General features: G+C 29.1%; 1 protein-coding gene across 1 annotated transcript; it reads left to right on the top strand.

Moving 5' to 3' along the window:
• The first annotated feature begins 2,328 nt into the window (after positions 1-2,328).
• Positions 2,329-14,857, top strand: LOC119615984 (solute carrier family 23 member 1). Its single transcript, XM_037972081.1, has 8 exons — positions 2,329-2,548; positions 11,414-12,036; positions 12,097-12,217; positions 12,285-12,540; positions 12,613-12,752; positions 13,407-13,776; positions 14,394-14,514; positions 14,701-14,857. The coding sequence occupies exons 1-8, from the start codon at positions 2,510-2,512 to the stop codon at positions 14,762-14,764; spliced, it is 1,734 nt and encodes a 577-aa protein (XP_037828009.1). The 5' UTR covers positions 2,329-2,509; the 3' UTR covers positions 14,765-14,857.
• The last annotated feature ends 402 nt before the right edge of the window (positions 14,858-15,259 follow it).

The following is a 15,259-nucleotide window of genomic DNA, read 5'->3' as shown; positions in this document are numbered from 1 at the left end:
AATAGACAATTCAATCCGACAAATTTACGTAAATAATCCCAGCAAAAAATAATGGAAGTCATTCTTTACAAGTACATATCGTCACCTGAAATCCAAAAATTCGTAACAACCAAAAAATTTTAAATTGACTTTTTGATTGAAAATGGTCCACTGCATCAAAACATGTTGTTCAAAACATTTAGAACTCTATTGTCAAAAACACCGACTTTATTATTATTATTATGATGGTTTTAAAAACTTATTTTGTGGTCATATTTCAAGCAGTTGGGAGATCTAAAATTGTTCCTTATGTAATTGTTTTTGTTTGTAATAAAACAGCAACACTTACACTTAAAAATGACTCAAAAACGATTCAAAAATGAGTGAAAACTGATTAGAAATGGGGCTCTCAAAAGACTCTTTTGGAAGAGTTAGCAAAGCATTTTGTGTGGCCTAAAATGAGTTGATATAATTCTCATTTCGTTTATAAAATTAAATGTATAAGTATTTGAATTTGTGTGATATTTATAAAATCGATTTTCTGTCAAGGAAATCCAAATTATATTATGCTTTAATTATAATAATTTTCTGTGTTTAATGATCTTCTACGGAAGATAGTTGGGCGACTAATCACTAAACTAAGTCTAAATAATTCCAATTAATGTTTAAAATCTGGTTTATTTGAAAAACAATAACAAAATGTATACCAATCACAAATAGGTCATCCAGGTGTTTGAAATATGATTGTTTATAAATTTAGTTTGAAGCTATATTTCGCGCAGTCGGAAGATCAAAAACTGTTTTCTGTTGTATTGTATTTGTCTGTAACAAACATAAAAATTACTCAGAAGAGACTCAAAAATGACTATAATATGATTCGGAAATAACTCCAAAACGACCAGTTATTTGGCTCATTAATGACTCAAAAAAGATTAAAAAATGAGTCATAATTGATCAGAAGTTGGGCTCATAAATGACTCATTTAGAAGAGTCGCGTGTAGGGTACCATTTTCTCCCGACGAATGTATATTTATGATCAGAAAATCAGCGCATATATGATCATTTTAATCGTGCAGAAGAGTCATAAATGATTCGAATGTGATCAAAATTTTCAAAAAAATGCTAGCTGGGATAATATAGACAATATATACCTTCGTATAGGAAACTGGAACTCCCGAACTCCGCTCCTGAGTTTATTGGTCTCCACCAAAATCTTAAATGAGTTTTGTTTGGTACTCCACCATGTATCAAAGAAAATTTTAGGTTATCAAATAAAATGCATGTGGTTAATGCATGAAGCTTCGAAGAACCGTAACACGGTACAGTTATGCGACGCCGCGCACTAAAAAAATGCGAGAGTGAAAAGCAAAACTCTCGAAGGCAGCGAAAGAAGGACGACCTGATTACCCTTAAACGATAATGGTAATGACGCGCGAAGGTCTTTATCCAGCCAGAGCTGAATTACGAATGTGACGATATGTTATTTGTGGTGAAAATTCTATTACTTTTTCCTCACTTTTGTATACATATGTATGTATGTATGTATGTATGTATGTATGTATGTATACGTACCTAGCAAAAACATGGTAATTACTTGTACTAACTCAACAACTTACTTTTCAATGACTACTAAATACCGTCTGTATTACTTAGAAGGAGTCTAGTAATGACTGACAAATAATATATTATGTAATTAGTTCCTTTTTATCCTTTACATATTGTTTTCGAACTTTGTTTTTAACACAAACGAAAACTAATAACAGACGCAGTGGACGAATTGATGTTTAATGACCGAAGAAGCGATAATAAATAATTCAGAAAGTGGTGAAAAAGATCTAGTATTTTCATCACAACTAGTAACCCGAATTGCTTCAAATTCGGCTGAAAAATCTAACATTATATAGGAATTAATTCACCAGGGAATTAATTAAACTAAATCGAAAGCTTTAAAAATTAATTTTATGAATTAAATCTCAGAATTTGATCCGAGCGAAAAAGGTATTTTTGATCCATCCCTAATATACATACAGTGCAATATCGTCGTTATATACTCATGATGATTGGTAAATTTTCTTGGTATGTTTTTTATCTTTGTTGTTGTTGAAAGGAATCGAGATTGATTGTTTTATCGATCTATTAATTTAATGACGTTGTGGCGATGCCGCCCAATGTCGATGCCAACGCCAATTCATACAATGATAACATTGCCAACCAACCAAAAGTCACAAACCTTACACTAAGTACTAGTACAACTTATACAATAAGAGAAATATAAGAAAAATCAAACAACAAAAAACTTTTACGATCAATTCTACTGGTATATCTTTCGGAATTTGTATTTCTTTTTTCATTTTCTCAATAACATTCGACGGGATCACAGTTATTCACGGTTAATTTAAATGAATTGAATTAAATAAATAGTGTTACCGATAAAATCGAATAATATTTGTACATATTTAATAAATATTTAATAATAACAATAATAAAATTTATAATAATTCTCAACAATAAATAGTGTTATTGGTAGACAATGGAATTGGCCAGTGTTACTATTGATGCTGCTCAATCTGTAAGTTTAATTATTTAAGAAGAATAAAAGTGCATATACAATACACTATATACTATACATACACACAAATATACGTACATATGCAAGACATAAAGAAATTGAAAACAAAGAACGACCAAAATTAAGAGATAAATAAATTGGCACGTGATTTTCAATTCACAATTAAGTGAATATCAGAAATCTACTGCACAAATATTGGATACGGACAAAAGTATTTCTACCAATTTTCAAATCGTATCAAAGAAATAGGTACGTTGCATGTACATTATAAATATGTACATGTAATTATGTACATATGTATGTAATGTTTTAAATTCTATTAAGTTTAAAAACCATAAAGAAAATTGAAACATTTACATACATACATACTTACATACATAACGTCACCTGAGTTTCAAAAAGGCGCAGCAACCAAAAAGTTTGATGTCGACTTTTTGATTAAAAATGGTCCACTGCATCAAAATACATGTTGTCGCTCTGTAAAAAATGCCGACTTTATTTATTTATTTATTTTAATAGTGTTGTTACGCTCTCTTGCATTTCAGGTGACGTTATGTATACAGTGTCTCTCATAAGTATTCGAATTTAGGTAAACTATGAAAAGAAACCAAATTTAATAATATATTTTGTGTGGGAAATAAATAAATAAATTTGTTATATTGTCTAGATAGTCTTTAGTTTTGATATCACGCCCCTTAAAACTTGAAAACTTTACATTTACTTAAATTAGTTATGCTTTTTTTAAAAAAAGTCCATGAAACTACTTCACAAAAGTATGCGAATTTTTCCTGTATTTCATATTTGATCATATTATACGATACACACATTTTAGAATCGCATGGTTTTATGCTTAATATGGTTTTAAGGGGTTACTATCAACCGCATGGATATATTTTTGACCCATTTGGTCCACAATTTTGGGGGATTTGTACCCTCTTTTCATGTAATATCATTAAAATGGCGATTTTTGGCTATATTTGTAATGTTTTCACCCTTTTTCCAGAGGTAAAACCAAAATTTAATATTGGAATTAAATAGAAACCATAGGGTATCTAAAAATAATATTTTTTGTTATAAGGATCTGTACTTAAACGTTCCAAGATGTATTTTTGCTATCGTTTTGCAGTTTCTAATTGAATTATCTGGATCATAAGTCCCTTTTCGTACCTCTAGGGACGATATTTTCCGACAAAGTTGTCTAGTGTATATTCATGTACATATTGGCACTAATGTATTTTAAATTTTCAATATATTATAGCGGTATACAACTCCAAAACATGCCTTAACAAAACGTCATCCTATATAGTAGATTTCAGTTTTTACTACTCGTAACTTTCACGCTTATGTTGCCCGTTACAATAACACTGTAAGTCCTAAATTTTGGTTTTAATTTGATCATAGTAAATAATATTTAAACACATATCAACATTTTTGATGTGATCATAATGATATCGTGCCATGCAGCATGGAGGCCATTGGCATATAAAAATAATGATTTTACTATTTTGAATGGTGTTTCTTCGAGGCATGTTTTGGAGTTGTACACTTCCACAACACATTGAAAACTTAAAATGTATAAAAGCTGATATCTAAAAGAATATATACCAGAAAACTTTCCCCGAAAATAGTTGATCCTAGTATTATAAAAATGGACTTAAGTTCCAATATATTGAATTAGCGAAAGAAGAATGATCCGAATAATTTATCTTGGAACGTTTAAATACAGATTCTTGTAACAAAAGATATTATTTTTAGATACCCCAAGGGGTCTTTTGAGTCCCAATATCAAATTTTTGTTTTATCTCTGGAAAAAAGGAGAAAAATTTACAATTATGGTCAAAAATCGCTATTTTAATGATATTACATGAAAAAAGGGTACAAATTCCCCAAAATTGTGGACCAAATGGGCCAAAAATATATCCTTTCCGTGGATAGTAACCCCTTAAAACAATATTACGCATAAAAACCATTCGATTCTAAAATTTGTGTTGCGTATAATATGATCAAATATGAAATACAGGAAAAATTCGTATACTTTTGTGAGGCAATTTCATGGACTTTTTTTAAAAAAGCACAATTAATTTAAGTCAATACAAATTTTTCAAGTTTTAAAAAGCGTGATATCAAACATAAGGACTATCTAGACAATATAACAAATTAATTTATTAATTTTGCACACAAAATATATTATTAAATTTGGTTTCTTTTTATAGTTTATCCAAATTCGAATAATTATGAGAGACACTGTATATGAAAGGAGAAAGTTTCGTGTAAAAGTGTAATTTTCAACAAACAAATTTCTTGATCCTTAATGGACCAACCCTCGAAAAATATACAATAGTAATTAAGTTGGAATTTTTATTTACTTACTGGTCAAAGTCAACTGTTAATTGAAAAAGTAAATACATTTTAAATTGAAATGAGTTTAAAATGTCCGGAGTACTTGTATTAAGTAAAAATTTTATTAAAAAAACACAAACATTATTTTTTATTTATTCAACCAATTTTCTACATATGTACTTGTTGTAACACTTTCGGAGTGAACGAAATATATCCGTTCATCATGATATATCAAATTTATGCAGAATTTTGGATTTGTTTTATATAAGATTCGATATAGCCGAATATAGTTTTTAATTCTTCAACAATTATCTATTACAATGTTTTTTTTTTTAAACATAGTCTTGTTAAAAAAATTATCCCAATGTGTACTTATGTATGTACATATGTATATGTATGTTGAATTAATTAAACATACATATAATAATATATTAACATTTCAATACCCAAACTACGTTTTATTAGCTTTTCTTTTAATTAACTATTCAATATATACATACTTATTATTAACAATTTGCGATAATTTTTTTATAATGTGAAATTTAAAAAATTATACAAAAATAGAGCCAGCAAATCAACTCATTATTAATAAATACAAAAACAAGCAACTGTTAATTCCATGTTTAGCGCAATGAAATTTGAAACCTTTCTTACTGTTACACAGGCAAACAAAATTTGAAAAAAGTCAAAACACAGAGACCAAGGTATACTTTTCTAAGTAATAATGCTGCATTGAATCCGAATCTGTCATCTGAATTTCTTGACATATCAAGTTATTCATGTATAATCGAAAAACTGAACAGCATAGAAAATTATATTTTGTTTTCAGGGTTAAAATTTCTGTTTGCCTGTGATATCTTTGGTATGTGAATGAATGCAGTCCATGCAGTTTTGATTGAGTATGTATGTATTAATATTTTAGTTGTGTATATTTTTGTTTCTTTTAAAAAGACTTAATTCAGATATTTTTCCACCTATATCCTTTATATATAATTAGTTTTAATATTTGTGTCAATTCTATGGTTTTCTATACTGAAAGTATGTATTAGTGTCCTACAGTGTTCGGTAAAATCTGAAATTTGACCAATGAAAAAGTTAAAGAACTCCGAACTTTTTATACAATTTTTATATATCATATTTTTAAATCATTAAAGCATTTAATATGCTGGAAATCTATAAATACGTAAAACAGACGTGCAATGCGGAAATATTGGTTTTAGAAAATCATCATACAGCTTGGTTGTATATAAAATCTAACAGGAATTTAAGATTGAAAACTAAATTTCCGATATTGGTAAATACGTAAAAAGCACTCTTTTAATTATGCTGTTTAAACTGATTAAAAAGCTAAGAAATGTCAAACATTCTAATTCCTTTAAGATACTAAGAGGGGGTTTAATCTACCAAAAAATTATTTGAATTTTACCTGAAGAAACAAATTATATATATTTTGGTATACTATGTATTTGAGATCAAATTTTAAAGCATTTAATGTGGATTTTTTTTTTCACAAAAAAATTATGAAAGGCACATCCTCCAGATCCGCCTGGTTATTTTTAGAAATGATTAAAAAATATTAATATTAACTACTTGCTAGAATAATATCTATATTTAATGTAATGTAAACATTTTGACATAAATTTACATTAATTAAGATTTATTTAATTTTAACAAAGTAATAATAATTATAATTATAAGTTGATACAGAAAATGCCCTCACAGCTCATAACAACCTATAGTTTTTGTTAGTAAACTGTAAAATATCTAAATGCATGAACAATATCGATACGAATTTTATCTAATCTTATACATATTTCGGTTTTACTACACCCTAAATGTATTATTATCTAATTTAATGAGAATAAATACTTATAATTGTGGAGAAAAACTAATATCGTCATCTTAAGCCATTATTAATAATTCAATAATTTAATAGAAGATGCAAAAGCGTGTTAAAATAAAAAATAATTAAAAAAAATGTAGTCGGTCAAGCCTGACCAATTTGATATCCTACACCGATTACATATGTAAAAAAGTTTAAGAGATTGTCATATTTGTGACGAACTTTATTCCATTACGAGACGTTTTAAAGAATTTATGCAGAATGAAATCATTTTTAGAAGTGCCCAGCAAAATCTTTACTTACCCGGTAAATAGGCAAGTAGTATTGGAGCAAAGTGTAAGTACTTACTTTTGGCTACTTATTATCTTATATCTTATTATTGACCAAAAAATAACGGCTTACAAATGTGCTTAACCGACTTTCGCGGTTTTAAAACTATTTTCTGTTATTATTAGTCTCTTACTCAATGCTCCATTTACAAGTTATTTTATCGAGCTATTGGGAATGGTTTTTACACAAATGTAAAAATTAATATTTTTTTCGAAAAACTTCTAATGTCGACATGGGTTATCAATAATTTATTAGTCATACGCTCTAGGCAAATTAAATAACGTTATTTATAACGACCACTCATTACCAAGTAATTTATGAAATAACTACATTTTTCATTAACAAAATTTGATAATATTTTACTGGGTGAGCCAATGTAGTTTGATTGAAAACTTTATTTATCGGACGGACAGAACTGATACTGTAATGTTGGCATATGAGAATTTACTAAAGATATACTTACATAACTACATACATGTGTATGTACATTAGGGTATAACTTTTATACATTTTTTGTAAATTTCAAATGGGCCCTGCCCATTCCATATAGAGCATAAAAATATACATACATCGAAAAAGTATCAGGAGTGTTAAAATAGTTTCCGCGACAAATGCGTTAAAGTTTTCGATATTTACTTTAAACTAAATTTTAAATATTTTAATGCAAAACTGGAAATTTTCGATATAAATGAGTGTCATTGTTTGACCACGACATTTATAAGGAAAAAACAAGTAAGAAAGTATAGTCGGGCGTGACCGACCATATGATACCCTACACCAGTTATGAATAATAAATGTGATTTATTTTTCATAATAATTCATTGTTCCGATACATTTAAGCAATTTATGGATGAAAAACTAATTTTCTGAAAGAGGCTTTATATTTGTGCTGAATTTCATCGCGATATTTCTTTTTATAATTTAATTTTGTACATTCAAGTAATTTTCGGAAGGGGACTTTGTATGGGAGCTAGGGTCAAATGAGGCCCGATCTTTATGAAAGTTCATCAAGGCTTGCATAAAACTTAATATTGCCGCTTTTTATCGATATACAGGTATATAACATAATTATGAGCTCAGAAGCCCTTTTCGGGGGGTTCTGTTGTAATGGGGCTAGGTGAAATAATGGACCGATTTTAACCATTTTCAATAGGCTTCGTCCTTGGGTCAAAAAAAAATCAGAAAACGATTCTAAGGTATACTTGGTATACTTTAAGGTCAAATAGGACGAATGTTTTTGTATGTTACAGACATCAGCACAAACCCAATATACCCTCCCCACTAAAGTGGTGTAGGGTATAAATCAAGGATAGGGGTGGCGGTTTACTTTAAAATTTAGCTCCCAAACATGTAGATTATACTATTAAAAATTCATATAAATTTGTTTGTAATGGTTTTAGAAAATCGATTCGCCGAGGAAGGTTTTTGAACCAAAATGACCCGAGAACAATATTTTCGTTATTAGAACACCACTTAGTGATAGGGCCTAATTTTGGTTATACCTTAATGTACATATGTCTGTATATAGTTTATAATTTCATTTGATTTTGAAGCTAAGTACATACTTTCGACTACGTTATTTTATTAGAAAATTCGAAGAAATAAAAATTACTTCTATTAAAGCGAAATCGAAATTGAACTGATGTTTGTAATTTAACTAACTACACATTTTTATCTATCACGTGAAATATTAATTATAATAAAATATATGTAAGTAAAAATTACTTTATTGACAATTATTTAAATCTAATGAAAATGGAATAAACTTTAAAAATAAATCATATCAAATAAATAACGGTTTTTAAGCTCATTTTTCTTGACAAAAATGTACAAATAACGAGTTATTTTATTTCTAGAGATGGCATTAAGTAGCATAACTATGCTAATTATGTCAAATGAAATAATAAAAGTAATTAATAATATAGCAAGAGGAGTAGTGATAATTTATTATGCCATTATATTTATTTATATAAACAAATTAGAAAATGTCCATTCGTAACACATTTCCATGATTATATTTTCTTTATCACACATTAAAACAATTAAGAATGTATAGTCGGACATTGCCGATCATATGATATTCTACACCAGTGAGTCGTATGTAAACTCACTGGTGTAGGGTATCTAAAACGCTGAAATTTTTATGAGTACGAGTTCACCTTACACTTTATTTTGATGAAAAATAAAGAAAGTGTTTTCGAAGGATATTATCCTTTTTGGTACACAATGCCATGAATTTCTTAAAAACAACTTAGTTTTCTTTGGAAATAACCATTTACTGTATGTGTAAACTCGAAATTACGCTCTTCAACAAAAAAAAAAAAAATAAACTATAAAACTAAGTTTTTTCGATTTTTGTAGAGCTACTACATAGAACATTTAACATATTAATACATACATATGTATGTATATGAGCTCATGAGTGCTATTTAGGTGTACGGTTGTATGGGGGCTAGGTGAAATAATGAACCGATTTGAACCGTTTTCAATATGCTTCGCCATAGGGCCAAGAGAATAGTATGTGCCATCAAATTATCTTGAAAATTGCGACCCCTTGCGTGCGCCCAAGGTTACACACAGACGAATGGACGGGCAGACGAACATAGCTCAATCGACTAAGGAAGTTGTTCTGAGCCGATTGGTATACTTTAAGGTGGGTGGAACCAACATTTTTCAGCACAAACGCGTAATACCCTCCCTATTATAGTGGTGTAGGGTATTAAATGGGAAATCGAGAAGTACAAGATAATGTATTTCACAGTGAGAACTAAAATATGTTTACGTTTAAAATCTATTTGTATTTAGAAATGAAATGCCCCTCAAGTTGTAGAATGCATATAAATATACAAGTGTTAGCTGATGACAGCTGTTCGTGCTAAATTAAACTACAATTTTTCAAATCGCAATAATTCAATAAAAACACCAATTCCCTAATAATTAAATGCAAAAATTTTAATTAAGTAATAAATCAATATTAAGTAGATTTACTAAGTTTTTAAAATAATATGTTAGTATGCAAGTATGTATGTATATAGTATATATATTGTGTAAATATGTATAAATGCATTCACCGAAGATAGGTGGTTTTATTAATATACATAACAAAGTCAGTTGCCATTCACGCTTGTACAGTGTTGTCAGTTTGGAGAATTTCCCATAGATTTGATTTTTTCAATTTAGAAACAAATTTTAAAGGTTTTACATAAATTTCACTTTAGAAATTTGTTATTGGAAATAAATTTTAAATTTTTGTATGTATGTATGTATGTATGTATGTATGTATGTATGTATGTATGTATGTATGTATGTATGTATGTATGTATGTATGTATGTATGTATGTATGTATGTATGTATGTATGTATGTATGTATGTATGTATGTATGTATGTATGTATGTATGTATGTATGTATGTATGTATGTATGTATGTATGTATGTATGTATGTATGTATGTATGTATGTATGTATGTATGTATGTATGTATGTATGTATGTATGTATGTATGTATGTATGTATGTATGTATGTATGTATGTATGTATGTATGTATGTATGTATGTATGTATGTATGTATGTATGTATGTATGTATGTATGTATGTATGTATGTATGTATGTATGTATGTATGTATGTATGTATGTATGTATGTATGTATGTATGTATGTATGTATGTATGTATGTATGTATGTATGTATGTATGTATGTATGTATGTATGTATGTATGTATGTATGTATGTATGTATGTATGTATGTATGTATGTATGTATGTATGTATGTATGTATGTATGTATGTATGTATGTATGTATGTATGTATGTATGTATGTAGTATGTATGTATGTATGTATGTATGTATGTATGTATGTATGTATGTAGGTATGTATGTATGTATGTATGTATGTATGTATGTATGTATGTATGTAGTATGTATGTATGTATGTATGTATGTATGTATGTATGTATGTATGTATGTATGTATTTACAAGAGAAATCAATGAATAAAACAAATAATTTTGACGAATTAAATTTTTAAAAGATTTACTGCCTATAAATTGATTTGCTATATGCGATTTTGGTCTCTATAAATTTCCTAGCTGAACATAATGTCCTTTCATACACTTTTCTGTTCGATTGAGCTTTTTTAGGAAACCAAGCCAAAATAAATTTTCCAATGTTATTTCGAATATGCTCAACTAGTAATTTTTTTTAGGAATGGACCATTTTTTCATAATTTGAAAAAACATAAAAATGAAATTTTAAACAACGAACAAAATAAGACCCATCTAAACTGAATCTATATTTTTTGGGCACCTAATGTACATACATATGTAAATAAAGAAATATTTAATTATTTTCAGGTCTCAGAAAATGAAACAAAAACAAATGATTCTCAGTATGATAAGGATTCCGATGGCAAGAAAACTTCGAAACTCTTGTACGGCATAAATGATAATCCTCCGTGGTATTTGAGCATATTTCTAGCTTTTCAACACTATTTAACCATGATAGGTGCAATCGTTTCAATTCCATTTATTTTAACACCAGCTCTGTGTATGTCAGACGAGGATCCAAATCGTGGAATTATAATTTCGACCATGATTTTCGTAACTGGTATAGTGACTTATGTGCAAGCAACTTGGGGAGTGCGATTACCTATAGTACAGGGTGGCACGATATCGTTTTTAGTTCCAACTTTGGCTATACTGGCGTTGCCGCAATGGAAATGCCCACCAGTGGAGCAAATCGAAGGTATGGATGAGGACAGTCGTCAAGAATTATGGCAGATACGCATGCGTGAGTTATCAGGTGCAATTGCAGTTTCAGCTATGGTCCAAGTTATTCTAGGTTATACCGGGCTAGTGGGCAAAATTCTTCGATTTGTAACCCCTCTGACAATAGTGCCAACAGTATCATTAGTTGGTCTAACATTATTTGAACATGCTGCCGAAACAGCCTCTAAGCATTGGGGAATAGCAGTTGGGTAAGATTTGCGATTAAAACCCTGTGGTCGTATAGAATTAAGAGGTATATTTTTTACTAGGACTACATCTATGTTGACTCTATTTTCACAAATAATGTCAAATGTTGCCATACCTATGCCAGTTTATCGAAAAGGCCACGGTGTTGAGTTTCGACCATTTCTGTTGTTTCGTTTGTTTCCGGTAATATTGTTTTTGTTTGTGTATTTGACTTTGCTGTTGTTATGATTTACTGTATATTCCAATTTAGGTGCTTTTAACAATAATAATTATGTGGGGTCTATGCGGAATACTTACACTAACTAATGTATTTGAGGAAGGCCATCCATCGAGGACTGATGTACGCATCAATGTATTAATCAATGCTAAATGGTTTTATATTCCATATCCAGGACAATTTGGTTTGCCATCTGTCACTTTATCGGGCGTTTTAGGAATGCTTGCGGGGGTGTTGGCATGTACTGTAGAATCATTGAGTTATTATCCAACAGTATCTCAAATGGCAGGTAAAATTAAAAACACGAATATATTTTTTGAACTATATTTCTTTAATCCAATGTTGTTTTAATCATTTATAGAAGCCCAATCCCCACCATTACATGCTATTAATCGTGGTATCGGAACTGAGGGTTTAGGTACTGTTTTGGCTGGCCTTTGGGGTGCTGGAAATGGTACAAACACATTTGGTGAAAACGTTGGCGCAATTGGGGTAACAAAGGTACGTTATCAACAATAGCCAATATATTATACATATACACAGAGAAAACAGATTCGTTGTTGCCAATCGAATTTAGTTGGTTCCCACAACTATCACATAATTTTATTGGGAAAACTGAAAAATTCTATTGGCATTATAGAATATGTGGAAATTTTAATAGTTTAAAAACGAAATTCGGTATTTTAATTACCTTTATTTAATATATATAATGGAAACCGATTTCCATCCATCTTTCTCGTAATTAAACCTAGATAATTTTGATCTTATCTCGATTTTAAATTTAAAGAAAGTATAGAAAACCTATGTGCCAATATTGTTTAAGATTTTTTAAATTTCATTTTTAAAACAAATATGTATTAATTTTTTCGCAAATATCAAATTATTAATAAACGCAATATTAATTTTTCGATGCAATCAAACAAAATTCTTAATCAGTTTTAAGTTTAGTTTTCGAAATTTAAATGATAAAATATCATTTATCATGATCTTTGGCCTTTCTTTACGTGTTTAAAAAGGAAAAATCTTTGGTTCAGCATTTAATAAAACTACAAACGATATAAACAAACTCAAAAATTCAATTGACCTCAAATGTAAACGAAGTAATATTCTCAAAGAGCAAATATATTTCACATCTAAATTTTTCTTTTAACCTAGATCGGATCTCGTCGTGTAATTCAGTGGGCAGCATTCATAATGGTCTTGCAAGGTGTTATAGGAAAGTTTGGAGCTGTTTTTATTTTAATTCCAGACTCTGTAGTTGGCGGAATATTTTGTGTTATGTTTGGTATGATTGTTGCGTTCGGCCTCTCAACATTACAGTACGTAGATTTAAGATCAGCCCGAAATCTTTACATACTGGGCCTGTCAATATTCTTTCCCATGGTATTATGTAAATGGATACAGCAACACCCAGATGCAATAAAAACTGGAAATGATACCATTGATTCAACACTGACTGTTCTATTGGGTACCACTATTTTAGTGGGTGGTCTATTAGGTTGCATATTGGATAACATAATACCAGGTAATTTTTCTACTGCTATGAAACTTTTTCAAATATTAAGAAAATCGAGTTTTAAATTGATTTTAATGCCTTTTTAGTCATAAAAAAATAGAAAATTGTTTTTAATATTATATTTGTTTGCATAAAAATATTTATACCCGATGTGGTTATACATCATATGTACATATTTGTGCACTTATATGTATCACCCTTGTTTAATTCTTTAATTTGGTGGGCTGGATCAAAGGATAAAAATATAATTTTTTGAAGTTTTTATGATATTTTTCTTATTTTCAATATTTTTGAACTAGCTCAAAATCAGTTATACACCAATGAAAGCCAGCGGACCAAATATTGACCTCAGGAATTTTGAGAAACGGTGTGTTAGAAAGAACTATGCTTTCATTTTCGGTGGAAACATTCACCCATTAGGCCACCCTAATGTACATATATACATATGTATGTAAATACATTAGACCGGCTCCTAGGAATATAGTGTTTTGGTTACCCATCTCAAAATATACTAATCTAGTTTAATGATTTTTTGAAAAGTGTCGAACTCTCGAACGGTCATAACTAAATCCATGCATTTACGAATAACAAAACACACTATTTAAAATATTTAATCATATATGTAGGAACACCAGAGGAACGTGGACTTATAAATTGGGCCAAGGAAATGCCCCTTGGTGATGACAACATTAACGATGGTACTGCTACAGATTATGATTTCCCCTATGGTATGGAAACTTTAAAAAGGTATGTTTGAAAATGATTCTTTATATTTAAAAAATTAACATTAATAAAAATTGCAATTGATGGCTGCTGCCAGCAGTTCGATTTCTGATTCCTTTTTTGCACATTTATGTAATTGAAATAAATTGCAAATGAATTATTAATTTTTATACTAATAGTAACGTTTTAATGATCGTACTTTTTTTGCAGCTGGAAGTGGACTTATTATGTGCCTTTCTTACCCACATATAAATTACAAACAAAAGACAGTTGAATATTTAAAACTTAAATTTTATTTCATACTTTTTATGTTTAATTTAAACACACCTACATTTTTACCTAAAAATAAAAATTGTTTATACTTTTATTAGAAGTTTGTTTCATTGAATAATAAAAACTGTCTTCACTTTATCGTGATGGTTTATTACATTATTACACTTTTACACAAATAAAAATTTAATTTAAAAATTGATAAAGTACAATTTGTAAGCTATCTTTTAAATGGAAATTTTTTGTTTCGAAATTGTGAACGCGTACGATATTTAGGTTAATTTCGGTACCGGTATTTTTGGAAAGATATAATAATATTTAATTTTTTTTACAGTCACATCAATTATCGGAAGCCGAATTACCATATTCTTGATCAAATAAGATTCTAATGGAAATAAATTTCAATAGCACAATTCATTTAAAATGTGATAGATTTTACTCGATCACAAAACGATCGTAGAAAACTTTATAATCTAGGTATCATGCTTCAAAATATTTC

Source organism: Lucilia sericata, unplaced genomic scaffold (assembly GCF_015586225.1).
Source record: "Lucilia sericata isolate MDLA Ls3-8-SP2 unplaced genomic scaffold, ASM1558622v1 Contig000051F_arrow, whole genome shotgun sequence".
Classification (NCBI taxonomy): Eukaryota; Metazoa; Arthropoda; class Insecta; order Diptera; family Calliphoridae; genus Lucilia; species Lucilia sericata.
This window is presented reverse-complemented; position numbering and strand designations above follow the sequence as displayed.